The sequence below is a fragment of the Aphelocoma coerulescens genome, chromosome 23 (assembly GCF_041296385.1).
Source record: "Aphelocoma coerulescens isolate FSJ_1873_10779 chromosome 23, UR_Acoe_1.0, whole genome shotgun sequence".
Classification (NCBI taxonomy): Eukaryota; Metazoa; Chordata; class Aves; order Passeriformes; family Corvidae; genus Aphelocoma; species Aphelocoma coerulescens.
Window position 1 is genome coordinate 5,194,276 of NC_091036.1, and position 13,906 is coordinate 5,208,181.

The 13,906-nt window shown below is 57.0% G+C and overlaps 1 protein-coding gene across 1 annotated transcript; it reads right to left on the minus strand.

The window, feature by feature from the left end:
- Positions 1–1,705: 1,705 nt before the first annotated feature.
- Positions 1,706–4,280, minus strand: LOC138121983 (gap junction beta-5 protein-like). Its single transcript, XM_069036024.1, has 2 exons — positions 4,194–4,280; positions 1,706–3,111 (listed from the first exon to the last, which is right to left on the minus strand). Exon 2 carries the CDS (start codon positions 3,085–3,087, stop codon positions 2,260–2,262), a length of 828 nt encoding a protein of 275 aa, XP_068892125.1. The 5' UTR covers positions 3,088–3,111; positions 4,194–4,280; the 3' UTR covers positions 1,706–2,259.
- Between the last annotated feature and the right edge of the window lie 9,626 nt (positions 4,281–13,906).

Genomic DNA, 13,906 nt, shown 5'->3' on the forward strand with positions numbered 1-13,906 from the left:
ACAGCTGACCCCCTCCAGGGCCACATCCCCAGGGATGAGACTCCCCCTTAAGAGCAGGGGCACAGGAGTCATGGGATCCTGGGAGCCAGCAGCCGGGGCTGGACATAAATCAGGGAGTTTCGCCTCAATTCCCAGCAAACAGGCGGGTTTTGGCCAGGGAAGAAACAAGCCCAAGCTGGGAAGGCCAAGCTACCCCTGACCTGTGCACGCAATCCCCTCCACATCCCTGCCTGGGCTGGAGTTAGTGGTGGGTTTCTTTAAAATCCCCTCACCCCAAGATTTAGGAGGTCCTCTGGGACCCTGCAAGCAAATACAGGGAATTTCCTGTGTGATGACGCAAAATCTGGGAAATACTCAGCTTTTATTGTGGCACAACCCCTGGTTTGCTGACACTGGTCCTGCCTCTGTGTCCCAGGAGGTGTCCCAGCATCCAGTGCCCTGTTTTTGCAGCACCAGTGGGGGGAACACATCAAAAGAAGCGGCCGAACGCTCCTGTTTTTCCGGCCAACCGCTGCCTATCCCAAGCCTGGATGGTGCAAGACACCCGGAGCTCTGCAATGTTTGCTCCGAGCATGACAAAACGGCACAACAACATCCAGCAACTGGATCTTCAGGAGTCTCGCAATGGGCAGCGGCTCCAGCTGTGCTTTGATGTGCAGAAGTGGGACAGGGTGGTTTTTCTGGGGCTCATCTCTGTCCTGATTAGCGCCTGCAGAGGGGAACACCTCGGGGTTTCACTCAGCAGCCTGGAGCAGGAGCGGCCAACCTTGCTGGAAAACAAACAGCCCAGCCCATGCTCTTTAAATCGGGGCAATGGCTCGCACACAAAGAACAGCTTGTGTCCTCTGATGTTACAGGCTTCATAAAGAAAACTTTCAGGTGGATAATCCAGCAACAGGAGTGGATGGAAAGAAGGCAGCACCAGCACAGCTTCCCCTAAGCAAAAGTGGAAAAAAATCTGTCTGTATTTCACCTTCTGCCTCTCTGACCGCAAAGATCCCCAAACTCACCGGTGTCAGCACAAGGAGCTGCTGTGTGCTCAGACAGTTCTGTGCCGGTGGCTGGGATCTCCCCAGGGCTTCTCCACCATCCTCACCCTCATCAGTGGCTGGTTCATTCCCTGCCCTCCCATCCAGCAGTGCTGCAGCCCTGCCTGCTCTTGGCTTCCCTTCAGCCCTGCCTGTCCTCGGCATCCCCCTGGCCACAGCGGCCCCTCTGCCTCCCCCTCCAGCACATCCAGCTGGTCCTCTCCCCAGGATGGGTGGTGGGAAGCTCAGTTTTGCCCACAGAGGGTCTCAGCTGGCTCACTGCAATGATCTGTCACTGAGAATGGCCTCAGCCACAAAGGACACAGCGATGGTGTTCCCTTGCCCCCTGTGCCACTTCCTTTGGGACAGAGCCAGGGAGCGCTGGCACCGTTGCTGCTCATGGAAAAAATAATTATCACACCCTCGAAGTAAAGGAAAACCAGTAACAGATTGTGCTACATGTTCAATGTTAATGTTACTTGTGAGTGCATTTGCCATGAAATTATTGTTAATTATTCATGCCAGCTAACGCTCAGCTCCCTCTGATGGCCTCGGAAATTGCAGCACTGCCCATGTCACGGCCGAACGCGAAGTATTACAACAATAAATGAGATCAGATTTTGCCATTTAATGTTATTGTTTAATCAGTGGCTGGGTGTTTTTCCTCTCCTGTGTTTGGCTGTTTTGCTCAGGTGTTTTCTCCCGGCCAGGCAGGATGATCCAGCAGCCCACGGCGGGCGCTGCCTGCCCAGCCAGATCCTCATGCCTGCACTTGCCGCGGTGGCTGCGGCACCAGGGACCTGCTCTTGTCCCCACTCAACTAAGGAATGTTATTAATGACGATTGCATCAGTCTGAGGTGGCCCTCTCACCCACTGAGTGGGTGATGTAGGGTGAGACATAGGAAGAGGGGTTTCCTGGGGGATCAGGGTGTCTGTCCTGGCTGGTACAGGCTCAGAGTCTGGGCACCACTGTCAGTTCACAGCTGCCCCGGAGCTGCTGGTCCCTGTCACTCCCAGGAACAGCATGTGTCCTACAGCCCCTGCTTTACCCCCAATTCAGCAGGATGATGTAAAGTGCCTTTCCCGGGACAGGAGAAGCAGAGACCCCTCAGGCACAGCCCAGCTCCAGGGTGCTGCAACCCTCAGCGCTCCTGCATTGGGGCACAGAGGAGGAAGAGCAGGATGGAGTTGTAGGCCAGGTGAGCGGCTCCTGCTTTCCCCTGGGCAGCTCTAGGAACGAGCCTCATCCTTGGACAGCGTGCTGGGGCAGGAGGCCGTGAGTGGGATGGTGGCCGTGGGGGGTTTGTAGTCCACCCCATGGAACACCTGCCCGCCCGTGCCCACGGGGTCAGCGCAGGAGACGGGGCAGTCGTGGCTGTGCCGCCGGCTGTCCCCCCCGCCGGCCTCCAGGTGCTCGCGGCACCGCTTCCCGATCAGGTAGGCGACCTCGATGAGGCTCAGCACAATGCAGATGCAGGCGGTGACCACCATGAAGAGGGTGAAGATGTTCTTCTCGGTGGGCCGGGAGATGAAGCAGTCCACCACGTTGGGGCAGGGCGGCAGCTCGCACTTCACCACCCGGGGCAGGGTGTAGTTCTTGTAGAAGCGGTAGAAGACGTAGAGGAAGACCATGTCCACGCCAGCCTTGAAGATGAGGCTGAACAGGTACGTCCACCAGAGCCCGCCCCGCTTCTTGCCGGGGTTGGGGTAGATGCGGCGATAGTTGTCCCCGGTGGCCTCACGGAGCCTCTGCTCCTTGGCCTCCCGGTAGGCCACATGCATGAGGACCAGGAAGGACGGACACGTCACCAGGATGAGCTGCAGGGCCCAGAGGCGGATGTGGGAGATGGGGAAGAAGTGGTCGAAGCAGACGTTGGTGCAGCCCGGCTGCCGCGTGTTGCAATCAAAGTCCTTGTGGTCATCGCTCCACACCCGCTCGGCCGCCACCAGGTAGACCAGCAGGCGGAAGATGAAGACGAGGGAGAGCCAGATGCGGCCAAAGGCTGTGGAGTACTGGTTGATGCCTTTGAGGAGCTTCTCGAACCCCCCCCAGTTCATGGCTCCCTGATCCCGTTAGCCGGCCTGGGAAGAGAGAACATACTGTGACACTGAAGAAGCAGTAAGAGGTCCCCATCAGAGCCCCTGTGTGCCTCCTAGGACCATCTCTGACCCGTGCTGGCACGCAGGGACACCACTGACACGTGCCCCAGCACAGACCTGGTCCGGGTGATGCATCTCCTCCAAGCACCGTCCCCCACTCTGCGAACACGGGGACCCGGTGACGCCTGGGGCTTCTGCCACAGCCACAGCATCCTCCAGCCACCACCAGGTCCAGCCCACGGCTCGGCCCCCATCCCGCCCCAGCTCCCGCCTCGTTGCCCAGGTATTTGTTATTAATTTTCCTTACGTTGCCAGCCTGGCCCAGGCGGACAACAAATAGGAGCAGCCGGGGCGTGACTCACCCGGCTGCGCTGCCGCGTCCTCTCCCATCTCTGGAATCTGCTGTCACCTCCGTGCTCCCCTGGGCAGTGCAGGAGGAGCCCTGTGCCACTGCTCCGTGTCCCCACGCCGTGCCCACGCACCGGGGAGCCCACGGCAGGGCAGAGGCAGCGGCTGGGCTGGGGGGCTGCACAGCCCCTGCGATGCCGAGGAGCTGCCGTGGGGCCGGGCAGCCAAAACAACCAATTTTCACCAGCCCCACGGCCCTGCGTGGCCGAATTGACCCCGGCTCGCATCGTGCCAGACAAACACACCCCGCGCGCCGTGGAGCTGCAGCCGAGCCGGACTCCCAGGGCTGCGTTTGGCACTGGCTCTCCTTAAATATTTTACCTACCAGTGAAATAACAAGATTCCCCCTCGCCGGGGGGCTCTCGGGGGTAAACACATCCCCTGCTCTGCACAGCCCATCCAGTGCACCCACCTGCAGGACTGGAGTGACCACGGACGCTCCCAGTTCTGGTCCCTCCCGTGGGAGCCGGCGGCTCCCGTCTCACGGTGGATCCCTGGAGGAACATGCAAACCTCAGATTCCTCCTTCCCTGTGCACTCCTCCGGCAGCAGCCCAGGCCGTGCCCATCTCCCTGGTGTCAGACGCATTTCCCCAGCGCCCTCCCCACCTCCCCAGGGCCGGGGGTCGCGGCAGAGGAGGGTCCCCAGGCCGCTCACCTGCGGGTGTCCCTCGGCGGCGCTGCTGCGGGTCGGCGCCTGCCCAGGGCAGGAACGCAGCGCCCGGCGCAAGAGACAGCACATGAGTCACCCCCGCGCTCCTGGGAGCGAGGAGGAGATTCCCGGGGGAAGGGATGAGGCTCCAGGCAGATCCCCACGTGTCCCATGGAATGCCAGATTTCCCGAGGCCAAGGGCGGCCCCGCAGCGCTGCCGTGCGGGGTAGGGCTGAGCCGGCTGCTCCGCCGTGGGGAAGGGTGGGAGCTCAGCGCTGTCTGCCCTCAGCTGCTGCTGTCCAGCACAACCCGGGGTCCCTCCATGCCTTCCCTGCACCCATCCCCCTTGCTCCAAAGTGGTCGAAGCCCTGGGAACCCCCGCCCACGGCACCGGGGGCCTCTCAGCCGAACACCGCCCTTCATAATCCTTTTTTATCGAAACTTTGCACCGTGGCAGTAATTTAGCAGAGCCTTTATCCCTCACCACCCTCTGATGAATGGGTGGCAGCTGATTATTTCACTGGCAATTAATTAACTGCTTACCTGTGGTCCCCTCACCTGCAAGCTGCACAAGTCTCTTCCCCATCACCCCCCCTTGATACCAGAATCTGGAGCCCTCCCAAGATGAACTCCCAGCTCAGAGAACCCCCTCTTTAAGGTCTGACCCCCATCTCAGAGCTCTGGGGTACAGGGATGGGGGGCAGAGGAGAGGGGGTCCGAGGAGAAGGTGCGGGGTGCAAGAGTTCACGTACGGCTGGAGTCATTTGAGGAGCAAACACACGTTTCATTTGCAATTCTGCTGGGGTTTAAAAAAAAATGTAGAGAAACAAATCTAAACAGCTGTAAAGTAAATTACCAGTGTTTGCGGATGGCTCCAGGGAAGAGTTCTGCAGTTTGAAATCAAACAAGCCCATTTTTATTTTTTTTTAACATGCCTGTGTAGTGGCTGTGCCGGGAAGGGGGTTCCCAGGGGCTGTGTCCCCCCACGGGCAGGCAGGGAGAGCCCAGAGCAGCACCCATCCACCAGCACCCAGTGGTGGATGGGGGGGACCTTCTGCCCCAGGTACCCCTAATTTTGTGGGTGTCAGAAGTGGCTCTTTGTGGGTTTTTTTTTGGTGTTTTTTTTTTTTTTTTTTTTTTTTTTCTGGGTTAAAATCTCCTCTTTTAAAAAAATCCCTCTCTTTTGGGGAGCTGCCAGGTGTGATGGGCAGTTTCTGCTCTGGGTAGAGCCCCCTCCAGCCCTCCACAGGTGAGTCCCCAGCGCAGGGGACACAAAGGTGTATTAATGGCAGCACTTTATCTTCCAGGAACAAGCCCCATTAGTACATTTTCACTACAACATGAAATATTAATAACACTTTGCATTTATATAGCGTCATTCATCCCGCAGTCACCAGCCAAGCCGCTGACATGAATCAAACACCGCAGCCAGCTCCGGAGGAGACAGGTAAACGGGATTAGACCCATTTTCCTGCTGCACACACTGAGGCACAGGCTTCTCTCCAGGTCACTGATGACACTGAGGACGGACAAAACCCAAACACACGAGGCATGGGGCTGCTCTGACCCGGGCTTCCTCCTCCTGCAGCTGGTATTTGCTGTTCCTGATACCGCGCTGACAGTGCAGGGAGGGGAGTTAGGAAACCTGTCAGCCCACGGAGAGCCAGGCCCTGACACAACCCGAGGGCTCCAGCAGCACGGAAGAGCGAGCAGAAAACCAGTGGGGAAAGAAAGGGCTCTTTTAATCTTGTTAAAGAACCTTGTAGTTAAACCCTCCTGCAGCTCCGTGGCACAGGGTGATTGCGAAGGCTTTTACACACCAGCTCAGCAGGACGCGCTCCTGCTGCCGGAGACGCTGCATGCAGATGCTGGTTAGCAGGGCGGAATCCCATGATTGATGATGGATAAGGACAGACAAACAACTCCTGGGCAAAGCTGCGGAGCGGTGCTGAGCGGCAGGGAAGGGGTGTGGGCACAGCCCGGCCGCCCACTGCTCGCTGTCCCCAGCACCATTGTTATTCCGTGAAGGAGGCACCTTGTTTGCAGATAATTAAAAGCCCCAAACAGATTAGCGAAAATCAGACACACAGGGCAGGCTGGATGTGGGCTCAGCCACCGGGAGAGTCGCGTGAGCATCGCTGGCTGCTGCTTCCAAACCGGCTGCTCCGCGCCTGGCTCAGCCCTGGGACCCCTTTCCTCAGCCCCGGGACCCCTTTCCTCAGCCCCGTGGCTGCACCGCCAGCTGCATTCCCCGTCCCACGGGATTGTTTAGAAGTTTTTCCACGGAAAACCCGCGTTCCAGGAGTGTCTGGATGAGAGCAGGCAAACACCCTCCCAAGCCTAGCCCGGTCGTGGCCCTCTAACACGGCCAGCACCCATTAATCTTACATTTATACGTGAGGCTGCAGGGAGTAACCTCATTTCTAGGGAGACCTTAATTAATCACCGACTCAAACTGCCTCGATGAGATGGGTTTTCTACCGAGGAGATAAATTCACATGGTCAGCAGTGGCTGAGGATGAGGATGAGGTTAGCAGGGACCTAAATCACGGCAGCTGACGGTGCTGAGCAGAGCGGGGGACAGACAGGGCGAGCAGGGGACAGGGCACATCTGTCCTGTGAAACCTTCCTCTGCACCGGGAGGCGGATGAATGGGGCACAGGGGAGGTGCTGCTGCCGCTCTTTGCCCCTAAAAAGGCAGAAATAAGAGTGTTCTCAGCCTCTGCAGACCATGCCCCTGCAGTGGTGGCAAGGGAAAGACGGGGAGGACAAATTCCTAAGCAGTAGGGGACCGTGGGCAGTCACACAGCCCCAGAACCCAGGCGGGGAGGGGTTGGGGGACTTGATGCCCTCACAGTAGGAGCAGAGTCCAACCCAGCGCTCAACCCCGCTGACTGTCAGGGACGGACCCATTAGTGCTTGTTTCGGGTTGTTTGGCCAAATAATCACCGTGCAAAGGACATCGTCGCCCTTGCCACTGACCTTGGCAGCCTCCAAATGGGCGACCCGCAGGTCAAAGTCTTTATATCCCATTACCAGTCTCCTGAGTCACGCCTGTCTCCTGGCAAGTTACATTCTTTTCAGATGGCAGCTAAACGGGAAAGAGGTCGCGCTCCCAATACGGCGACAATAGGACATGACAGCACTTTTCTGAGTGATTAAGCCTCAGGTGATGTCGGGGCTACGAGACAAGTGGCTGAAGGCTGAAAGACTTTAATCACCTCGGACACGGCATTGCATCCTCGCACTCCATCCTGCCAGGGTGGGTTTTTGGTGCGAAACAGGAGCGATAATAAAAATAATCCAGCCCAGCCTGAGCACCCACCCGTTAGTTATCCGTGCTGCTGTTAATAACCAGCCCAGGCAAGCCTGTTGGCCCTCAAAGAGCCTTCTGCAATAAATCAGCCCTGATGCTTTAAAATAACTGTCCGGGGCCGCCGGAGCTGACACTAGATGGCATTGGGAGAACGCGCCGCGCGGCACCGCCGCCTCCCCCGGAACAGTCTGGCAAAACAGAGCAGAAAACTCAGGATGACGGAGCAGAAAATGTCTCAGCCGGGGAGAAGCCACCAGTTCACCTCCATCCTCACACCCACCAGTTCACCTTCATCCTCACATCCACCAGTTCACCTCTATCCTCACACCCACCAGTTCATCTCCATCCTCACATCCACCAGTTCACCTCCATCCTCACACCCACCAGTTCACCTCCATCCTCACACCCACCAGTTCACCTTCATCCTCAGGCCACCACTTCTCCTCCATCCTCACATCCACCAGTTCACCTTCATGCTCACATCCACCAGCCCTCCTCCATCCTCACACTCCCCAGCTCTCCTCCATCCTCACACCCACCAATTCACCTTCATCCTCACACCCACCAGTTCATCTCCATCTTCACACCCACCAGTTCACCTCCATCCTCACATCCACCAGCTCACTTCCATCCTCACACCCACCAACTCACCTCCAGCATCTCACCTGCCTTGAGACCACGATGGTGGGGCAGAGCTCAGGGTGTTTTACAGTTTCTCTGAGCTAATAAAATAATTTGTCCCCATATTATTGTTTTTTTTCCCAGTGAGGGGCTGGGGCCTGGACAGAGCCGCGCTTGTGGCTCCCCAGAGCCTGGCTGCCCCTGCTGGCACCAGTACAGCCCTTTGGGACTCGTTGTGCCCTTACCTGGCAGGTGTAGGTGCACCTGGGCACCTGCAGAAGGGATGGTGATGAGGAGTGGGGCTTTAAAGTGAGTCCCAAACCCCTAATGATGCTGCTGCCCCGTCCATCCCCTGCTGACCCCAGCATCCTGCCAGCTCCCTTCACATGGAAAGGTTTTCCTGCTGCAGCCTGGGCTCGTGCTTCCCCTGCCCCAGTCAATCTCTCCCTGCAGATCAGCCCGTTTGTCTGTCTGTCCATCCACCCCTCTGCGTCTCGCTCACGCCTGGGTGCATCCCTGTCTCCAGGGCTGGTGCAGACAGGTCCCTCCTGGGAACAGCCCCGGGGATATTCTCAGTGGAGCAGCACAGCTCACTCACCCTCCCAGACCTGCAGCCCGGCTTGGAGCCAGAAGCCGTTTGCAGGCGCTGGGATCAGTCTGGCTTTCTCCCCATCACTCCCGTCTCATTCTACCTGTCAGAGCCCGTCTCTCCTTTCCCCAAATCACCTCCCGCACCCCACTGAGCCGAGCTGACTTTGCCTCTCAATGCTGCATTGTGCCGGCAGCCCGAGAGCCACAATAGAGCTCCTGATTGCAGCTCCCTCCCTCCCCCAAGGCAGCCCCGGCCTCGCGTGTCGGCCCCGCTGGCAGCACATGGCACACGGCCCTGCCACAGCCCACCCTCCCCTCCCCTCCCGGGGGCACCCCAAAAGCCTCCATCCTCTGGGAAACGGCACACAGTTGGATTTTCTGTCACTGTTCGTGCAGGGGAGAGCTGTTGGGGTGGTGCTACAGGTTTTGGGGTGTGCCTACCCCAGTTTACCCCCATGTTGTGGGGCTGGGGCTCTCCTCCCCTGTTGTCCCTGCAGGGTAAAACACAGCGGAGCCAAAACTCAAACCCTCTCACAGGCACCTGAGCTGGGGAGCTCCGCTTCTTTGGGGTTCTCTGCCCAGGGAGCCTGATGTTATAGGATTCTTCCAAAGGCTAAAAACTTTCTCGCACTGTAAGGACAATACTCCATTAAAAACAACCCATCACCCCTCTCAGCTGGCTTGCACCTCTCCTGGAAACTCGGGGCAGCAGAACTGAACTCTGAAAAGGACCCAGACTTGGCTTGAAGCAAGAGATTTCACATCATCATGTCTTAAAATGTCAGCACTTTAATTAGCTCCATCTGAAGCTGGAGTGGGCTTGTCACCCCTCTCTGCTTTCGGTTCAGGTTGAGGAATTTGCTCAGGCTGACCTTTTCCCTCCCAGACCCAAAAAAAGTTCCCAATCCATATTGGCATTTCCTAAAAATAGGACAAAATATCCCCCCAAAAATACCAGCCAGCTGTAGGGATGATGTTGTGCAGCATCACGCCAATGCAGGGAAAAGGACTTCAGCTGTGAGATGCCTGCCCTGGGAGAGCTGAGGGGATGTTCCCAGGTTCTTGTGTCAGGTTTTTCCCTTTTATCTCCTTCAGACACTGCTGCCAGGCCCCCTTTCTCCAAAGGGAACCCCCCAGTTTTCTCAGATCAAGGTGTCCCCAGATCAATGTTTTCTACAGCGCCACTTAAATCTCCATCTCACCCACCCTTTTCATTTTATATTTTGTACCTGTAGGGCTGCTGGAGCCGTAACTTACACTCCAGGGTAATTTCTTGCTCTAAAGGATACAGTGAACTTCTTCACAATTTGTTGGCCAGCTGGGGACGTTTCTCCAGGTGGGATACGCTGGGTAATTATTCGATATCAGCTGCTGGAGATGGAGGTTCGAGCCCACTTATGTTCCGTGTGCGTGTGATAAATTAATGAAAGCAAAGCCAGAGGAAGCACCTGAAAAAACACAGGGAAGTGGGAGGCCACGATGCTCCACTGCAGCTGTTGGGCTTGGAAATCGTGGTGCTGAGGTGTCACAACACCTCGAAGGGCTCTGCTCCCCACACCAGGCTGTCTCCAGCATGACCTCCAAGAGCAGAAGCCACCGAAAGCCAGTGCCCATGTCAGGAAGGGTCACAGGCGTGTCCACCATTGCGATGGCTGGGTGCTGTGGAGGGCTCAGGGATGGTGGGTTTGGGTCTGGCCTTGGCCAGGCGCCCATTGAGCACCTCCTGGGGGATGGGCCGGTGCTGCCGCTCTGCCCTCTCGGAATGGCAGAGCAGCAGTTGTTCTCCTTCGCAGAGCGAGGCAAAGCTCCAAGCTGGAGAAACGCCTTCCTCAGAGCCTGATAATTCTTCAGCACGTCAGAGGAAGAAGAGCGGCATCAAAAGCATCCTCGCTGCCTCCCCGCTCATTGACGGCGAGCCTGGAGCCCTGGCCTCGCGGTGCTCGGGCTTTGGTGGAGTGTGACACTCATCTGCGGCGTGCCACGCAATTATGGCTCGGGAAAGGAAGGGGCAGATCACCCCGGGCGGGGGAAGAATGAGAGCCGGCCGCCTTTCATCCGCACCCCACCGGCCGCCGCCTGCCGCTCGCTATTCTTATCCCTCCTGATCAAGGCGAAGCGTTTCCTCCTCCTGCCATTGAAGCCCAGAGCCCCGACATCGCTCGGGCAGCGCGGGGAACCGGCGGCTGCGCCGAGCTGGGATGGGCCTCCCCGGCCCCACGCTGCGGGGCACAACCCCGCCGGGATGGCTTTCTCGAGGGGACGGGCATTGATGTGGAGATGCAGGTACAGCTCCGGCACTTCCCGCCCGCCGGGGAAGGTCAGCCTTGGTTCACGCTTGATGTGGGAAATGCCGGAGCGAAGGCGAAGGCGGCGGTGGAGGGCCCGGTCCTGCACCTGCGTTGGTGCCACACAGAGGTTGTTCCTTAGGGAAGAGGAGGAGAGGAGCTCTGGCAGGGAAATTTGGTCATTGGGATTTAAAAATTCCCTTGTGCTTTCATGGGAGAGACTCGGGCTCTTGTTTCCTTCTTGGGTGACTTTGCCCCCAGCTCTAGTCCTTGTGAGAAAAAGAAGATCCCATGAGTTGCGATGGCAAGTGACGACTCGAGGTTATGTCCTGCTGCCCTGGAAGAGGATGGAAGTTGTTACTAGCACCAGCCATGGTGCCTTGGTGGCAAGGCGAAACATCTCCCCAGGAGCCTGTGTCCATCCCATCCCCACGGCAGGGGCTGGTGGCCAGGCCAGATGGTGTAACACAAGGGCAGCCAGTGCCTGAAGAAGGTAACTGGACCCATCTCTGCTACAGTGAGGCCAAATCAGCAGAGCCATCCCAGGGACCAGGAGCCTCTGAGCAGGAGACTCCACACTGCCCTGGTGACGCTCACAGCTCACATCTGCTGCAGGAGCACTTCCCTCGTGCAGCAGACAGGCCTTGCTGGTCCTTCCAGGCTGCCTTTGCCACTTTCTGGTTCTTACAAACTGCTCCAGGAATTAACCAAACCCAAGGTTTCTGGAGATGCTGGAAGAGCACACCAGGGAGCACTGGGCAGGTCTCCAAAAGGCAGCTTTCCCTGCCCTCAGGAGCAGAGCCAAGCCAGGACTGCAGCCCCCAAACAACCCCAGGCTGGCCTGGAGAGACCACACCAAACTCAACTTTCTCCACCACCATGTCTGGTGCTCCCACCTCTCCCCCAGCCTGTCTGGAAACAGAGGCTTCGGAGTTCATTCTGTGTGTCAACAGAGCTGCAGGAAACCAGCTCCATTACCTTGAAGGATCAGGAACTCTTCCCAGATGTCACAGATCCTGCAGAGAAATAAAAGCCCAGTAAAAATTCACCCTTTACTTTGCTCCCAGGGAACTCCTCACCACCAACCCCAAGCTCGATGAGGGCTCTGCTCATGGATGAAGCCTCGTGTTTCAGGAGCCAGGGCTGCTCTCTCCCAGGCTCCAGGGTCACCCGTGCTTGGTCCTCTCAGAGTTAAGGATTTTTGGCTTGTGGCACTGGGGGTGCCTGAGCATCCTGGGGAGATGCTGAGGTGGAACCGCTCCACGGAGAGGAAAGCAGCTCGTTCCCACTCCTCCTTGCACTGGGCTCCTTGCTGCAGGTCCATGCCTGACTGCAATCAACGTAACCTTTTAAAATTAATCTACTTTCTCTCCTTTTTGCACAAAAATACAGTTGCTGAAATTCCTCCATTTCCATGACATTTGGGAAAAAATCGTGCCTCAGTGGAATGCTTTCTTTACACTGTAGACGTCATTACTTTAAGGGGAAACGAGAGTAAAGGTGGTGGGTCTTTTTTTGTCTGTGATATTGGAAAATAAAGGTTCTTTCTCCCCCTGCACAGTTCAAGCGACTGCCAAGTGGAACGAGCAGAGCAGCCAGGAGAGCTGGGGTCCCAGTCATCCTGCTCTGAAACCAGGGGAAAATCCCTGCTAAAAGCTCATGGCCAAAGGTCAGTCACCAGAGAGCCAGGGCAGCAGCCCCAGCATGAGCACAGGGAGCTTCTGCTGCCTTCTGCTCTCGCTGCTGATTTCTCAGTGTAAGAGGGAAATGGGGAGCATGGGCTCTCAATCACCTGCTGTGGGACGGGGGGAGGCAGCAGCTCCTGGCTGGTGGATTGGGAAGGAAAGGCTGACAGCCCCAATTTACACATCACTCTGCTTTTGGACCTAAAATACAAAATGCAGGCCTTCTTCCCTGTTTTCCAAAAGCAAAGCCCAGGTCCCACCTTGCCCTCTCCAGCCCTGGAGGGTGAGGGTGTCAGGAAAATTAATCCACAAACACCAGAGGTTTATGTCCAAAAAGGAGACAGAGGAGCCTTGTTACCTTATTTGAATAAAGGGAGAGGCCATGGGGCATTTCCCTGGGGTGTCTCAGGTTGCTGGAGGGCGCAGCCTCCTTTTTATCCCAATTTCCCGGCCACATTTCCCTCTCTCTTCCCCATTGGCTGAGGTACTTGAGAGGTACAGACTCCCCAAATTGCCTAATACAGACCCCCTTCTAATGCATACCCCCCTTTTTTCTTTTCCTATGCAATTTATGGTTCTTCCCATTGCTTCTTTCATCTCTCAGCATCTATCTTTACCTATAAGCAGACCCACAGTTTGTCTGTAAAGACAAATCTATCTCATTCCTTTCAGGAGGGGACAAGGAGCTGTGCCCTGTGTGCCACAGGAACGGAGCTGGATCGGGATGCAAAGGGACACCTTGTCAGCCAGCGTGTTCCCACGGGCACATCCGTAAAAAAGCGGAATGGAGGAGGGTCTTCATCCATGGAAAGGGTGGGAGATGCTTCCTCTACCAGAGATAAACATGAACACCCAGTCAAGGTGGACCTGTTGTGCTCCAGGCCAGCAGCCAGACCGGCAGCTGCCTCAGGGAGAGAAGGAAAAGGGTTTAAACAGCTAATTCATGCTTTGTGTTTTCCTCAGGATCTGTGGGTGTTCCCACTGCTCACCCTCTATCCTGAAATCCCCACTCTGTGCTCTGCATCCCTGCCTGGAACAGCCCCACTCCCACAGAGCCACCTCTGCCAGACTGACCAGGGACGCTGCCATCCCTGGAAACATCTTTCTGTGCACAGCCCCCCTGCTTTTGGGCATCTGAGGATGCAGATGTTCAGGCAGAAGACATGGGCAGGGCAGCAGGACCCCCATGGACCACACAAGGTCCCCCGTGGACCTCAGAGG

Excerpts from the sequence above, each read along its gene's own strand:
- LOC138121983 (XM_069036024.1), bottom strand. The coding sequence starts at position 3,087 with ATGAACTGGGGGGGGTTCGAGAAGCTCCTCAAAGGCATCAACCAGTAC.